The following is a 14,918-nucleotide window of genomic DNA, read 5'->3' as shown; positions in this document are numbered from 1 at the left end:
TAAATTATGTCCAACTAAACTCATTCATCTTGTACCCAAATTTAGCTTCTAGATTCAATCTTGTGATAGCCATTTTCCAAAAATTTCCAGGGGAGTATGCCACCAGAGCCCCCTAGCTGGAGAATTTTATACATGCTGAGTGCACGTGCACCCCACACACTGGTGAATCTGCTTGCCCTCTCCACTCACACTTACCCTCTCTACTGTTTGGACAGCTATAGTGTAGTTTGAGCCATGACACTGTAAATTATGCTATACTTCAAAACACTAAATTTGATCATGTGCAGCTGATACCCATATGTTTCCACTACTAGTTATTTAAGATGTTAGACAAAGATTGAATTTTATCTACTGGCTGTGCCCTTTGATTGTATCACATAAACAAAGTAACATCATGTTTCACTCAAAATTACTACCAAATTCAATCTCAGTAGGCCAAATTATCAAAATTTTCCTGTGGGGGCATGCCCCCAGACCCCCTAGATAGAACATGCTCCACATGCTGAGTGTGCTTTGCGCACTAGTTGTATCAACTATCTTGCCACATATATAAATGTCCATGTTAGCACCCCCCTTCTGAAATCGTAGATCCGCCCCTGAACCATACCCCTTTGTATGTTATACAGAGGCTGACTTGAGATACTCTAATACAGCAGTCACCCTAATAGAACAGTCACTCATGTACAGCTGTATGCTATAACAAAAAATCCAAACAAAATTAGTATTAAAAGTTGGGATCCAAGCGATAATAAGTATTAGCTTTACAGCATAGCTTGGTGGGAAAATCCCTACTTTGAACAAAATTGTTTTAACATGCCAATGTAGGGATTTTCCCACAGAACTATGCTGTAAAACCATCATTCATCTCTTGTTTCACTACTTTTTATCATTTGGATCCCTCTTTACTTTTAACTTAGCATTTTCAACATGTGTACTAGTTTGTTTTTTTTTTAATTTAAAAAAAAATCTATTTCATCAGATAGTTGAAAAGTCTTGTTGCCAGCTTTGTTCTACATATTAAGCTATTGTAGGACCTTGATATTAAGGTAGCATCTCCTGGCCTTCATTTAGGACCAGTATTATTGTGCACATGACCTTTGTAGGTGTGGCTGGTAAGGTGATGCATTTCCCTTTGCTTATACAGATAAATACAATCCATGCACTCATTTGTTGCTTTTCTCATATAGTACGAAGCAGATTGGGAGAGAAATCTTCGCCAAATTTTGGAGGCACAGTATGACGTGAATTGTGCTGTAAAGTATGTTTAAGTAATACAAGTTCTATTATTCACCCATTTCTCCTTCAGAATATTACAGGACAAAACTGATCAGATCATTAATACACTACTTGTTGCATCACCATCAGCAGGGGGTGGGGCTCTACCTGCAGGAATGAGGGAGGAGCTGACCAGTATTAAGAACACACGATCTCTTGTGCAACATCAACTGGGGGATTTGAGGTATGGCACAATAATGGCCACTATTCTCCTTGCACTTGTTCAGCATCATATTCAGTTATACATACGCCGTATCTTCATTTTCCCTCACATGAAATGTGTAGCTTGAATTATGTGTATCTTTTTGTATCTAGTAGAAAATTGTATTCAATTAAGTCTAATGCAGTGTGCAGTATTCATATTATTTGAAGGATGATTTTATTTGCTTTAAATGCAATATTGTAGTTAGGCCACTTCAACTAAATCTTTTGTTTCTCGGGCAAAATTCAGCCAAATAAAGGTCGGTAGGTTGGTAAAATAAAATTAAAAATAGGCTATTTTGCTAGCTGAAGAGTGATGTTGTGAGTCAAACGGTGGCTAAGCTACATTACGGTTGCTGTATCACTTGCGAGTAGGCAGCTATATGTTGAGATATTTAGTGTTACCTATACTTTTTGAGAGCTTAAAGATAAATTTGCAACTCCTTTGTGGCGTTGCCACTCTTTGCAAGGTGATCACGTGATTAACATAATTATTTTATACTGAAAAATGTAGGGTCGGTCGGGCCCGAGAAACAAAAGATTTAGTTGAAGTGGCCTTAGAGCTGAGCGATAGTACAACTATCACTATCACGATTGATAGTAACTTTTATATCACGATTACGATAGTATCACGATAGTACTAGCAGTTATCAAAGACACTTAACCTCATGTAAATAGCACATAAATAATCCAATTACATACCACGCATCTGCTTTTTTAACACTTGGTTGGTAAACGTTGTTACGTATTACAATTGTAATCTTTGTTGTGCATGATCAACTAGACTTGCACAGTTTCCTCAACTTCAATACTATCATGTTTGCTTCTGTTATCCATGCTTTTTGACTAAGCACAGACGTGTTTAATATATCGCGATAGTATGATTGTAGACTATCATATCACGATTGTTACTCACTATCACGATAGTTGATAGATCGCAACTATCGCTCAGCTCTAATTGTAGTGCTCAATAGACTTGTACATAAACATTTTGTAGCCTGTCCTTATGTACAACGGGCTTAATCTCAACAAAACCACTTCACGGTGTATCGGGATACATGGGTTGTTTAACATGAGAGGTTTCTTCTTTACTTAGGGAGTATCTAGAGAAGAATCAGGCAAAAAGAGGAATGACATCTGAAGCACTTCAGCCAATATATGAGCTGAAACATGTAGCAGAGAGATCATCAAAGAGTAGTGAAGAAGTGTTAGCAAAGTTATCCACAGTGAGTAGTGGTGTGGTATAGTGGTTGATGGTGATGTTGTGTTGATGACTGTAGTTGACACAACTGTCGTCATGTCCCCCACCCCCCGTGTGTCAGTCATGTGTGACCATCGTCCAGCTGACAATACTGGCTAGTGTTCAGGTAGTGATATTGTTAGTGTACAACTGGTACCGTCAAAGACAGGAAAGTGCTGCTAAGAAGTTCTTCTAGTAGCAGCCAGAAGAAGAAGAAGGAATGAGTAACTGTACATTAGGCCACTTCAACTAAATCTTTTGTTTCTCGGGCCCGACCGACCCTACATTTTTCAGTATAAAATAATTATGTTAATCACGTGATCACCTTGCAAAGAGTGGCAACGCCACGAAGGAGTTGCAAATTTATCTTTAAGCTCTCAAAAAGTATAGGTAACACTAAATATCTCAACATATAGCTGCCTACTCGCAAGTGATACAGCAACCGTAATGTAGCTTAGCCACCGTTTGACTCACAACATCACTCTTCAGCTAGCAAAATAGCCTATTTTTAATTTTATTTTACCAACCTACCGACCTTTATTTGGCTGAATTTTGCCCGAGAAACAAAAGATTTAGTTGAAGTGGCCTTAGTGAATAGGAGATTATTATAGAATGTGTTGATTGTATTAAATTGGAATTGGAATTTAAGCGGGCGCGTTTCCCAAGAAAAATGGATAGTGCTAGGGAAAGTGATCGTCTTCAACATCTTTGTCTTACTGGAGTGAGGCCAAATGGAAATAACATTGGCGTTGGTGCTTATGGAAGAGTTTTCGAGGTTGAATTTTGTGGAACTTTGTATGCAGCGAAAGAAATTCACTCCGTTCTGATAGAAGGAGTGGAGCGAGAAGGATTTGAAAGAATGAAGAGGATGTTTATTGAGGAATGTCATCAAAGTAGCGTTCTTGGTCATCAGAATGTTGTCCGCGTCCTAGGAGTATACAATCCTGGTGATGAGTCGCGATTACCAGTTCTAGTGATGGAGAGGATGCAGGAGAGCCTTACGTCACTGGTGGAAAAGTACCCAAATATTCCAATGTGTGTGAAGTTGTCTATGTTACTGGATGTGTCTAGAGGATTGTGGTACCTCCACAGTCATAATCCTCCCATCGTCCACCGAGATCTTTCCCCCAATAATATCTTATTGACTAATCAGTTTGTGGCAAAAATCAGTGACCTAGGAGTAGCCAAAGTGATAAGAGCTGACAGCAAGAAAACAAAGACTCGTGTTCCAGGAACAGTGGATTTCATGGGACCAGAAGCTTTAGCAGAGATCCCAGAGTATGGTCCTCCTCTTGATGTGTTCTCTTACGGTGGAGTGATACTTCATGTGGTGAATCAAGAATGGCCTAAACCACTACATTATGTGGTGACTGATCCTAAGACTAGAAAACTGGTGGCTTTATCAGAAGTAGAACGACGTGAAGAACATGTAGAGAAGATGAGAGGAGCTCCAGTAGACTTAAGGCATTTAGTTGAGCAATGTCTTGACAATGATCCAAGTAGACGTCCTCCAATATCAGATATGTCAGAGAGGATGAGGAGGATGAAAGAAGCAGAGAATGTGAGGTGTCCAGATGTGACCATGAACCCCATAACATGGCAGGTAGAACAGACAACCAAAATGTCGAGGGATACTACAATATCACCATCGGTAAGAGATTTAAGTACTGAAGTACCATAAGCGGATTAAATTTTGTGGGTAAAAGTTTGTGGTTTAATCTCGATGAGCCAGTTTATTTTCTTGAGGAGCCATGGAGAGCAAAATTTGTGCTTTAAGGTCGCGTTTAAGGTTTACAGCTTAACTGCTTTGGCTACTCCATTTACGCTGGCGTACTTATCTAGGACTAAGCAAACCATTTTGTGGGGTTGACTCACCACCAAAGAATCTTGCCTACTGGAAAAATACTTGAATGAGGCCATCAGTATCTATTCACGTGGTGAATGGGTGCACGTGTTGTCATCAGGTCGTACGTAGCGCATTTATAATTGTTATATTATGTGCATTAATAGTATAAGGAAAGCGTATTGGTGGCAACAGTTAATAGGTCTGCTTGAGCTGAGACATGAGTTTCTAAATGGATTGATTTTTGTGGATCAGCTTTATGTGAATTAATTTTCGTAGATCAGCTGCAAACCACGAAGCCTACGAAAATTTATACACCACATGGTATATTGTTGAGCTAGGTGCACCCACTGCCAGCGGAAGTCTGACTGTGGGCTCACGCCTGGTTTCCTGAAATTGTTTTTGTAAAGCATGTATGTATACCTGTCTTTGTATGTATGTATGTATGCATCTATATATCTGTCTGTCTGTCTGTCTATCTATCTATCTATCTATCTATCTATCTATCTATCTATCTATCTATCTATCTATCTATCTATCTATCTATCTATCTATCTATCTATCTATATATCTGGAAGTAGACTGGACTGGAATCTGTATTTCAATACTCTCCTCCTTCACGCTTGCATAAACATGTAGCTATGTTGGCATAGTGAAATATTGTAAGGTGTGCAGTATGGGTGATTTCCACGAGTAGGCAGTCTACAGTTATCTCCTTTGTGATTGTTTTATTAGAGTAGTTTTTTTGCTTGCAGCTATGTGGCTGACTTAGTCTTGACTCTTTCCTTCTTGTCATTGGTTCTTTCCAAAAAAATGACAAAAAAGCATAGCAGGTCTCATAGACTACTAGGAAAAGTGCATCACTTCGACTTGAAAGGCAAATCAAAATAAATAGCAGCCCCAAGGCTTATTGAGAAGATACTTCTATGCTGTTGTTTGTTTAATCAGTGCTTCATATCAGCATAGTTAGAGAATTATGAAGTATTTCACGAATTACAAAATCTGATATTTCAATAACTCAATTAGTTGATGTATCATTACAAAGCAAAAACCAAAATAATAGCATATTATGTACACTGTAGTATGCATACATATTTATTGCAGATGAGCTAGCTGCATGGTGCCTGGTTTTTTTACAGATCAATTCACTCTTGCAAGAAAACATTTTCAATAAACCAGTGAAGGTGAAATGGAAGGAGGTAGCTCCTCTACCAGTGGCTAGATCGGCACATACAGCAGTATTACTACATGGATCAGTTTATGTTGGTGGAGGATATGAGGGGAAAAGCGGTATAAAGAGGAAGGACTGCTACAGACTTGATATTTACAATGTTTATGCCAATAGATGGGACTCCTCTCCTATTACCACACCACACTGTCGGTTTGCTATGACTATACTGGATGATAAACTGATCATTGCTGGAGGTGTGACAAAGAGTGGTGAGATCACTAGCAAGATGTTTGTTCTTGTTCACGGAGAATGGAAGTATTACAGTGGAATGCCGACTGCTCGATATTTTCCCAGTGCTATTGGGTATAAATCAACAATAATTGTGGTAGGTGGAGCAGCACTGGTTAATGGTAGGCATACTGGAGTAGCCACCACTGAAGTACTGGACACTATTAATGATGTTTGGTACTTTTGTGATGACCTCCCTGTACCTCACTTGCAGCTAAAAGGTGAAATTATTGACAGCAGGCTCTACCTATTAGGTGGAAATCAAGGGGGTAAAGCATCTCTACAAGTGTTCACTGCTTCACTAGACAACCTCTCAAGTCACCAGTTGAAGTGGCAGTCTCTCCCAGACACTCCATGGTGTTGTTCATCTCCTATTGTTCTGTACAACAAGTTCCTGTTAACAGCTGGAGGAAGAAATATATCAGCAGGTCCTAAAGACTCCAAAACTACAGATATGCGTGCTTTCAACCCATCAACTGGATTATGGGAGAGAATAGCAAATATTCCAGCAGAAAGAAGTTTTCCAGGAATAATAAATGTGGCTGATGATATGTTCATTATGATAGGTGGGGCTACTATTCAAGGAGAGCATTCCTGTGACGCTTACATTTGTCAGTGTATCTAAGTTTTTTAACATAACCTTTTCAAAAGCGTACACTAAAACTATACCAACATGCCACATTATAATATTAAGTACTGTTAAGTAGATATCGCCCCCAAAACTGATACATGCCACCTAAAATGTTGCCTTAAAAATCATCTTACATGACAAAAAAATATTAGTCTATCTAACCATGCATTATACTTTCCAACGGGATTAGAAATGGAGACTCGCATACAAACATATGTGTGTCTCACATGACATCAACACACCATAACTAAGCAGCACCACAGGACAGCTTTGAAGTAATTCTCTGTAAGTGTGATAGTTATACATTGCATACACATTTAAGTGCCTTCACACATTTCCATTATAAATCTGTCACATACAAATGTATACGTATGCACATGCATGTTTGCCTTTTCTCATATTAAAGTATGAAGCAGATACTCTTCATCAAAATTTAGAGACACAGTATGATGTTAATTGTGCCATAAGGCATGCTTAATTCATGTGTGTTTTATCATTCACTCGTTTCCCATTCAGACCTAGGACAGGCTACAAAATGTTTCACATCACCAACAAGTATATTGTAGTTCTTCATACACTACAATACAGTTGATCATAGTTGCGGGTTTAGGGAGGCTCAGCTCCTATGTACAAGCAGACTCCATAAATAAGATAATCCAGTCAATACATTCTTAGGAATACTTTGAACACTGTACTAGTCTAAGAGTTGATTTTATAATCAAACACAGTTTCTGCTAGATACAAGACTGATCCTAAGCATAATATTAGACTAGACATTGTGTACTCTTAATGTGAGGAAATGTATAACTGAATACAATGCTGAACATGCAAGTACAAGTAGAATAGTGGCCAGCTGCAGTCCCCGTCCCCCCTGTTGATGTTGCACGAGAGATAGCACTGCGTGTTCTTAATACTGGTCAACTTGTTCCTGCAGGTAGGGCCCCACCACCTGCTGATGGTGATCTAAGCATGATGTAACAAGTAGTGTATTAATGACCTGCAAATACCACTTCATGAGATAGCAGCTTTTTTTTACTTAGGGAGTAGCTATCTAGAGAAGAATCAGGCAAAAGGAAGAATCACATCTGAAGTAATTCAGCAAATAGATCAAAGAATAGTGAAGAAATGTTAGCAAAGTTATCCACAGTGAGTAATGGTATGGTATAGTGGTTGGTGGTGATGTTGTGTTGATGACTGTAGTTGACACAAGTGTCGTCATGTCAGTCATGTGTGACCATTGATCAGTTGACCTAGCTAGTGTTCAGGTGATGATATTAATTGTTAGTGTACATTAAATACAGGAAAGTGCTGCTAAGAAGTTCTTCTAGTAGCAGCCAGAAGAAGGAACAGAAGTAATGAGTAACTGTACATTAGTGAATATATAGGAGATTATTATAGAATGTGTTTATTGTATTAACTGAAATTTGAGTACTGCACTCTTATTGTGTACAAGCACATTTTCCAAGAAAAAATGGACAGTGCAAGGCATCTCTATCTTAATGGAGTAAAACCAAACGGAAATAACATTGGCGTTGGTGCTTATAGAAGAGTTTTTGAGGTTGGAACTTTGTATGCAGCGAAGGAAATCTACTCTGTTCTGATAGAGGGGTGGAGCAAGAAGGATTCTTTTTTAAAAGAGAAGACTGCTCAGTATAAAAAATACTGCTTGTCAGCAGTGTCCTGACAAACATTCATAAAATTAGTCTGCCATTTTTTTGCTACATATAATGAGTTTCAAATTTGTGTAGAGGAGGAATTGTAGCATTCTTGATCATCAGAATGTTGTCCATGTTCTGGGAGTATACGATTACCAGTTCTAGTGATGGAGAGGATGCAGGAGAGCCTTACGTCACTGGTGGAAAAGTACCCAAATATTCCAATGTGTGTGAAGTTGTCTATGTTACTGGATGTGTCTAGGGATTGTAGTACCTCCACAATCCTATATTATCCACCGAGATCTTCAGGGGCGTAGCCAGGATCTTTTTGAAGAGAGTTCGGATTTAAAGTGGAATGTCTTAAGGGGAAGGCCTGGGTGCTTCTCCTAGACCATGTTTGGACGAAAATGATACATACACAAAATGTGCCCTTGGGCAGTAACATTAAAAGGTGCATCTAACTAGCTAAAACCTACACACTGCTGTCTGTGCAGCTTATAGAAACTATAAACCTATTGTAAAACTAACTAATCTCAGTTGTTCACTTCCAGACAGCATACTGACAGCCAACTTCAATTTCTTAGCACACGGAAGCCCTCCACACTCAAGTTCCTTACTTCTTTCCAGCTATACATTATTCTCAGCTCCTGGCTTGTACTCCAATATGTTCGAGACATCATGTGCCCACAACATGTAACAAATAAACAAACCATCCATCAAGTAAATATACATCAACAATTCACAGTTTGTGCTAACCTGACACATGTATAACACGACCACTCTAAGTTTAGCAGCTGCTACCTCGTAATATGTCTCAACTGACTATTGAACAATCCTTCGCCGTACATATCATCCAAGTTAAGGGCACTCTTGAAGTGATACCATATTCTAACTTGTTAACAGTGTGTCACTACCACCCTGCAGGTGTTGGTACATGAGGGACTGTCACAGTGAGACACAGACTATGACTTGTGTGGCATGGTGTCCAGTACCCCTAACATACCAGATGAAAGATACTTTGGTATCTCAGCAGCAACAGGTGGACTATCAGATGATCATGATGTGATGTCATTCATTGTTCATTGTCTACACCCATTGGATGAGGGGAAGGAGGTAGGCTATTATTTATGTGCTATTTTGGGAATTTTTTTTTGTTGTTGAGAATTTAATTGGAACTTCACTCCCTATATATATAGCTGGAGTATACGGTTGTGTGGTGTGTGTTTTATTAAAGTGTTTTGAAGGCAACAGAAGAAAGTAAAAGAGAGGTTTGACCAGTATGCTGAAGAACTGACTAAGAAGAGTGGAACGTGAGTTAGCAGTTCTCGCTATATATACATTTGTAAAGTAACTGGAGTATCACATACTACATCTTATAGGCCATCAAAACAACCGAGTGATCATGTGAATGTGCACCCGGACTGCTTTGAACATGAGTTCTCTGTAAGTGTGGTGGTTACTTTATGTTGTACATATACAGGTATATATAAGTAAGGTATTACACAAACTTTAGATATTTATGCCGCATACAAATACATATGCCTTATTTAGTTTTCTGCCCACTCAGGTTTTTAAAAAATAATACACTCAAACCTGCTGAAAAGCTTGTTACTAGCCTTGTTCTACAAATTGAGCTGTTGTTTTATCTTGATAAGATCTTCTTATTAAGGTAGCATCCCCTAGCCTTTGTTTAGGACCTGGCATTTATTTGAGCCCAGCTTTAATGAATACAATCCATGCACTCATTTGTTGCTTTGCGGATTGGGAGAGAAATCTTCATCAAATTTTGGAGACACAGTATGACGTGAATCGTGCTATAAAGTATGTTTAACTTATACATGTTTTGTTATTTGCCCATCTCCCATTCAGAATATTACAGGACAAAACTGATCAGATCATTAATACACTACTTGTTGCATCACCATCAACAGGGGGTGGGGCTCTACCTGCAGGCATGAAGGAGGAGCTGACCAGTATTAAGAACACACAATCTCTTGTGCAACATCAACTGGAGGTATGGCACAATGATGTCTACTTGTATACTTGTTCAGCACCATTATTCAGTTCTACATTTCCCTACCTAAATACTGTTTGTATCTAGTAACCCAATGCAGTGTTCAGTATTCATATGATGTTTTTACTGCAACTCAACTGTATTGTAGTGCTCAATAAGCCACAATAGACTTGTTGCTACTGTGAAACATTTTGTAGCCTGTCCCTGTATACAATAGACTTAATCCAATGCCATTTCACAATACATACTGGCATGGGTTGTTTAACATGAGAACTTCTTAGCCGGTAGTAGTTTAACATGATACCTGTAGCTACCAATCTGTTGTAACCATATATCATTGTAATTCTGTATGCTGTAAAGTAAAAAATAGACTTAATCTTAACCCAGCAAAACTATACAAGTAATGCATGCCACATCATGATTGGGATGCATATAGCTACATATAGTTAGACATGGGTTGTTTTACATGCTTCCTTACTTAGGGAGTATCTAGAGAAGAATCAGGCAAAAGGAGGAATCACATCTGAAGCACTTCAGCCAATATATGAGCTGAAACATGTAGCAGAGAGATCATCAAAGAGTAGTGAAGAAGTGTTAGCAAAGTTATCCACAGTGAGTAGTGGTATGGCATAATGGTTGATAGTGAAGTTGTGTTGATGACTGTAGTTGACACAAGTGTCGTCATGTTCCCCACCCCTTGTGACCATCGTCCAGTTAGCATTACTGGCTAGTCAGGTTGTGATATTGTTAGTGTACAACTGGTACCGTCAAAGACAGGAAAGTGCTGCCAAGAAGTTCTTCTAGTAGCAGCCAGAATACAAAGAAGAAGCAATGAGTAACTGTACCAAGGGTGGCCCCAGGAATTTTGGTGACTGGTTTCCAAACTTTTGCTATATACGAATTTAAAGCTAGGGGATATGGGGTCAAGATTTTCCAGAAAATTGTGTAATTTGAAATAGAATCTGGTAGCAATATTGACAGCTTAAAAATATAATTATGTTAGGTATGATGTAGGCTACTTAATTGTGCTTGATTCTGGTACAGTATCAGGTGCAGGCTAAAGAGTTAAAGGACAGAGCAAATTTGACATTTGAAGCATACGGATGTTGTTCTGAGGGTCTTGGAGCAAGCCCCCAGGAAGATTTTCAGATTTTAACACTCTGTTATAAGTTTTGGACTATTTTATACTGTGTTGGCACAAGTAAATAAAGTAGCTAGCTAGCTACTTACAGTTCTTAAGAGAAAATGTGGCTGTTTTATTAGAGTGGTTGACTGCTCTATTAGAGTATTTCGATCTGAACTTTTGTACCATTGTAAAATATAATTTTGATTACTTGACCAGTTTCTGGAAACCTCAGAACCCCCCCCCCCCCCTAGATCCGCCCCTGTTACATTATAGCGAATAGGAAATTATTATAGGATGTGATTGTATTGATCGAATTTGAATAGAAATTTGGGCCCCGCCCTTTTATTGTGCGCAAGCGCGTTGTCCAAAAAATGGACAGTGTAAGAGAAACCGATCGTCTTCAACATCTTTATCTTACTGGAGTGAGACCAACTGGAAAGGAATTTGGTGTTGGCGCGTATGGAAGAGTGTTTGAAGTACAGTATTGTGGGACTGTTTTTGCTGCTAAAGAAGTTCATCAAATTTTAGTACAAGGAGTTTCACGAGAAGAATACGAAGGAACAAGGAGAGCGTTTCTTAACGAATGTGTTCAGAGTATCAGTCTTGGTCACCCAAACATAGTTCAGTTTTTAGGAGTATACAATCCTGTTGGTGAGTCGCGATTACCAGTTCTAGTGATGGAGAGGATGCAGGAGAGCCTTACGTCACTGGTGGAAACGTACCCAAACATTCCAATGTGTGTGAAGTTGTCTATGTTACTGGATGTGTCTAGAGGATTGTGATACCTCCACAGTCATAATCCTCCCATCGTCCATCGAGATCTTTCCCCCAATAATATCTTATTGACTAGTCAGTTTGTGGCAAAAATCAGTGACCTAGGAGTAGCCAAAGTGATAAGAGCAGACAGCAAGAAGACAAAGACTCGTGCTCCAGGAACGGTGGACTTCATGGGACCAGAAGCTTTAGCAGAGATCCCAGAGTATGGCCCTTCCCTTGATGTGTTCTCTTATGGTGGAGTGATACTTCATGTGGTGAATCAAGAATGGCCTAAGCCACTACATTATGTAGTGACTGATCCTAAGACTAGAAAACTGGTGGCTTTATCAGAAGTAGAACGACGTCAAGAGCATGTAGAGAAGATGAGAGGAGCTCCAGTAGACCTAAGGCATTTAGTTGAGCAATGTCTTGACAATGATTCAAGTAGACGTCCTCCGATATCAGATGTGTCAGAGAGGATGAGGAGGATGAAAGAAGCAGATAATGTGAGGTGTCCAGATGTGACCATGAACCCCATAACATGGCAGGTAGAGCAGGCAACTAAAATTTTGAGGGACAGCACAATATCACCATCGGTAAGGGGTGTAGTACAGAGTATAATGTGGTAATTGTGATAATTTATACAGACCAATTTACAAGCAGATATTTTCAACAAAGCAGTGAAGGTGAAATGGGAGGGAATAGCTCCTCTACCAGTGGGTCGATCAGCACATACAGCAGTATTACTACATGGATCAGTTTATGTTGGTGGAGGATATGACGGTCAAAGGAAAGACTGTTACAGATTAGATGTATACAATTTAACCACTGGCAGATGGGACCTCCTTCCTATTACCACACCACACTGTTTGTTTGCTATGACTGTACTGGATGACAAGCTGGTCATTGCTGGAGGTTGGACAAAAAGTAATAGGGACACTAGCAAGGTACTCTTACTTGATCATGGAAAGTGGAAAGATTTCGATGAATTACCAACTGCTAGAGCTAGTGCAAATGCTTTTGTTTTTAACTCAGCAATGATTGTGGTAGGAGGACAAGCACTGGTTAGTGGTACTTATATTGGACTAGCTACCACAGAAATACTGGACACTACCAATGGATGCTGGTACAAATGTGACAACCTACCTATGCCGCTCATGCAACTAAAGGGTAAAATTATCAACAATACACTCTACCTATTAGGTGGATTTGATAAAAGTGGTACACCATCTCTACAAGTGTTCACTGCTACACTAGACAACCTCTCAAGTCACCAGTTGAAGTGGCAGTCTCTCCCAGATACTCCATGGTGTTGTTCAACTCCTGTTGTTCTGTACAACAAGTACCTGTTAACAGTCGGAGGAAGACAATCATCAGCAAGTTCTACAGGCTCCAACACTAGTGAGGTGTGTGCTTTCGACCCATCAACTGGTTTATGGAGACAAATAACAACTATTCCAGCAGCAAGGACATTGCCTGCAATAGTGAATGTGGCAGATGATACGTTAATTATGATGGGTGGGGCAAATATGCCAGGAGATTATTCCTGTGACACTTACATTGGTCAATGTATTTAAGCAATATTACTGTAGCTATAAACACTTTTAGTTCAACATAATACATAACACAGGTAATATATGCATGCTGGTGTATATATTGCTATGGCCAAATGTAGTATTTCTGAACGTGCATATAATGAGACTCACCTTTCTTCATCACACCTGCGTCATGATGTAAATTTGCTATGTCTGTACATTTTCAAAGAAATCATAGGTAGATCCTAATAAACCACGCTCTATGCATGGTAATGGAGAGTAGGAAAAGTTCCATGAAGCTAATCCTAATATTGGTCATTTCAAGCTGATCAGAACTTTTTATTACTGAAAATTTCATGTAAAAGATAAAGATATCTAATAAAGCAGTCATTTGCATAAAATAACTTTGTTCAGTGTAAAGTGAAGATATTTTCTCATGAAAATTTTTTTGCACAAAAATATTAAAAGCATGCAGCTACCACTACACCTAATGGCTATTATACTGATGTAGCTATCATATTGTGATTGATACATAGCTCTTGTATCATGTCCTTGACTCCACTAAGTCTGAGCTGACTGCATGCCTTTTCAACCAACAAGTCACCAATGTGCATGCATGTATATAATATATATATGCATCATGTGATTGCCAGCATACATACAATGTGTCCAACTTTCTCAAGAGACTGCATGTATAAGTGAATGCATGAACACATGTGTGATTATAATTAGAATCATGAAATATAGACTCATATTATATATCTGGGTAATTAAAACAGTAATATTATGTGCAATTCTTTTAAGGCTCATACTCAAGATACTAAATTTAACCAGCTATATAATATTATGTTCAAGGAACCTGAAATAAAACACAGCTTCACCTGGAATATTTTGTAGCCGGTTTATAGTTGAAGGTTCTTTCAAAGTGTGGTTCGGTTTACCATCTGTCATTGATGCAAGAAATCTTGAAGACTTGATGAACTATTTTTGTTAGCTATATTGTAAATTGTTTGCTAATTCATAATGGAGGTTCATACAGTATTTATAAATAAAAATAAACCCGATACAATATACATAGTTCTTAGAGTGGTAATAATTAATCTATTTAATTTTCAGGTTGGCCATTAAACAAAGTATACAGTTCACAGTGAGTGGATGGAGACCAAGCTGAGAGAATCACTGG

At 38.8% G+C, this 14,918-nt stretch overlaps 2 protein-coding genes and 1 pseudogene across 6 annotated transcripts in view; all 3 read left to right on the top strand.

Annotated features, from left to right (window-relative positions):
- LOC136238831 (protein ERGIC-53-like) overlaps nt 1-11,615 on the top strand; it is a 42,953-nt gene extending 31,338 nt beyond the window's left edge. Inside the window, exons 7-11 of one of the 4 annotated variants that reach the window (XR_010693213.1) lie at nt 1,188-1,258; nt 1,307-1,459; nt 2,573-2,702; nt 10,801-10,930; nt 10,985-11,057. Coding sequence is in view for 3 of the 4 variants with exons in the window: in XM_066029443.1 (XP_065885515.1) it covers nt 1,188-1,258; nt 1,307-1,459; nt 2,573-2,702; nt 2,757-2,912 (510 nt within the window). In the remaining variant the exon portion in view is untranslated. Of the gene's footprint in view, nt 1-1,187; nt 1,259-1,306; nt 1,460-2,572; nt 2,703-2,756; nt 2,956-3,307; nt 3,365-7,849; nt 7,919-10,800; nt 10,931-10,984 lie in introns of those variants that run through there. The other 3 variants (XM_066029443.1, XM_066029444.1, XM_066029445.1) reach the window with 3 other exon arrangements.
- Nucleotides 3,349-6,866, top strand: LOC136238826 (uncharacterized). Of its 2 annotated transcripts, none has more exons than XM_066029434.1 (2): nt 3,349-4,319; nt 5,699-6,866. In XM_066029434.1, the coding sequence occupies exons 1-2, from the start codon at nt 3,387-3,389 to the stop codon at nt 6,641-6,643; spliced, it is 1,878 nt and encodes a 625-aa protein (XP_065885506.1). In that variant the 5' UTR covers nt 3,349-3,386; the 3' UTR covers nt 6,644-6,866. The 2 variants fall into 2 exon arrangements, with proteins under 2 accessions (XP_065885506.1, XP_065885505.1); XM_066029433.1 differs by having other exon boundaries at nt 3,349-4,367; nt 5,699-6,861.
- A 189-nt stretch (nt 11,616-11,804) lies between the features above and the next one.
- LOC136238827 (uncharacterized) lies at nt 11,805-13,974 on the top strand (annotated as a pseudogene).
- The last annotated feature ends 944 nt before the right edge of the window (nt 13,975-14,918 follow it).

Source organism: Dysidea avara, chromosome 11 (assembly GCF_963678975.1).
Source record: "Dysidea avara chromosome 11, odDysAvar1.4, whole genome shotgun sequence".
NCBI classification, from domain to species: domain Eukaryota; kingdom Metazoa; phylum Porifera; class Demospongiae; order Dictyoceratida; family Dysideidae; genus Dysidea; species Dysidea avara.
This window is presented reverse-complemented; position numbering and strand designations above follow the sequence as displayed.

What these genes read in the sequence shown, in the direction of transcription:
- LOC136238826 (XM_066029433.1), top strand. Translation starts at nt 3,387, where the DNA reads ATGGATAGTGCTAGGGAAAGTGATCGTCTTCAACATCTTTGTCTTACT. An exon ending in ATACTACAATATCACCATCG is followed by an intron (nt 4,368 to 5,698) that starts GTAAGAGATTTA and finishes GTTTTTTTACAG; the next exon opens with ATCAATTCACTCTTGCAAGA.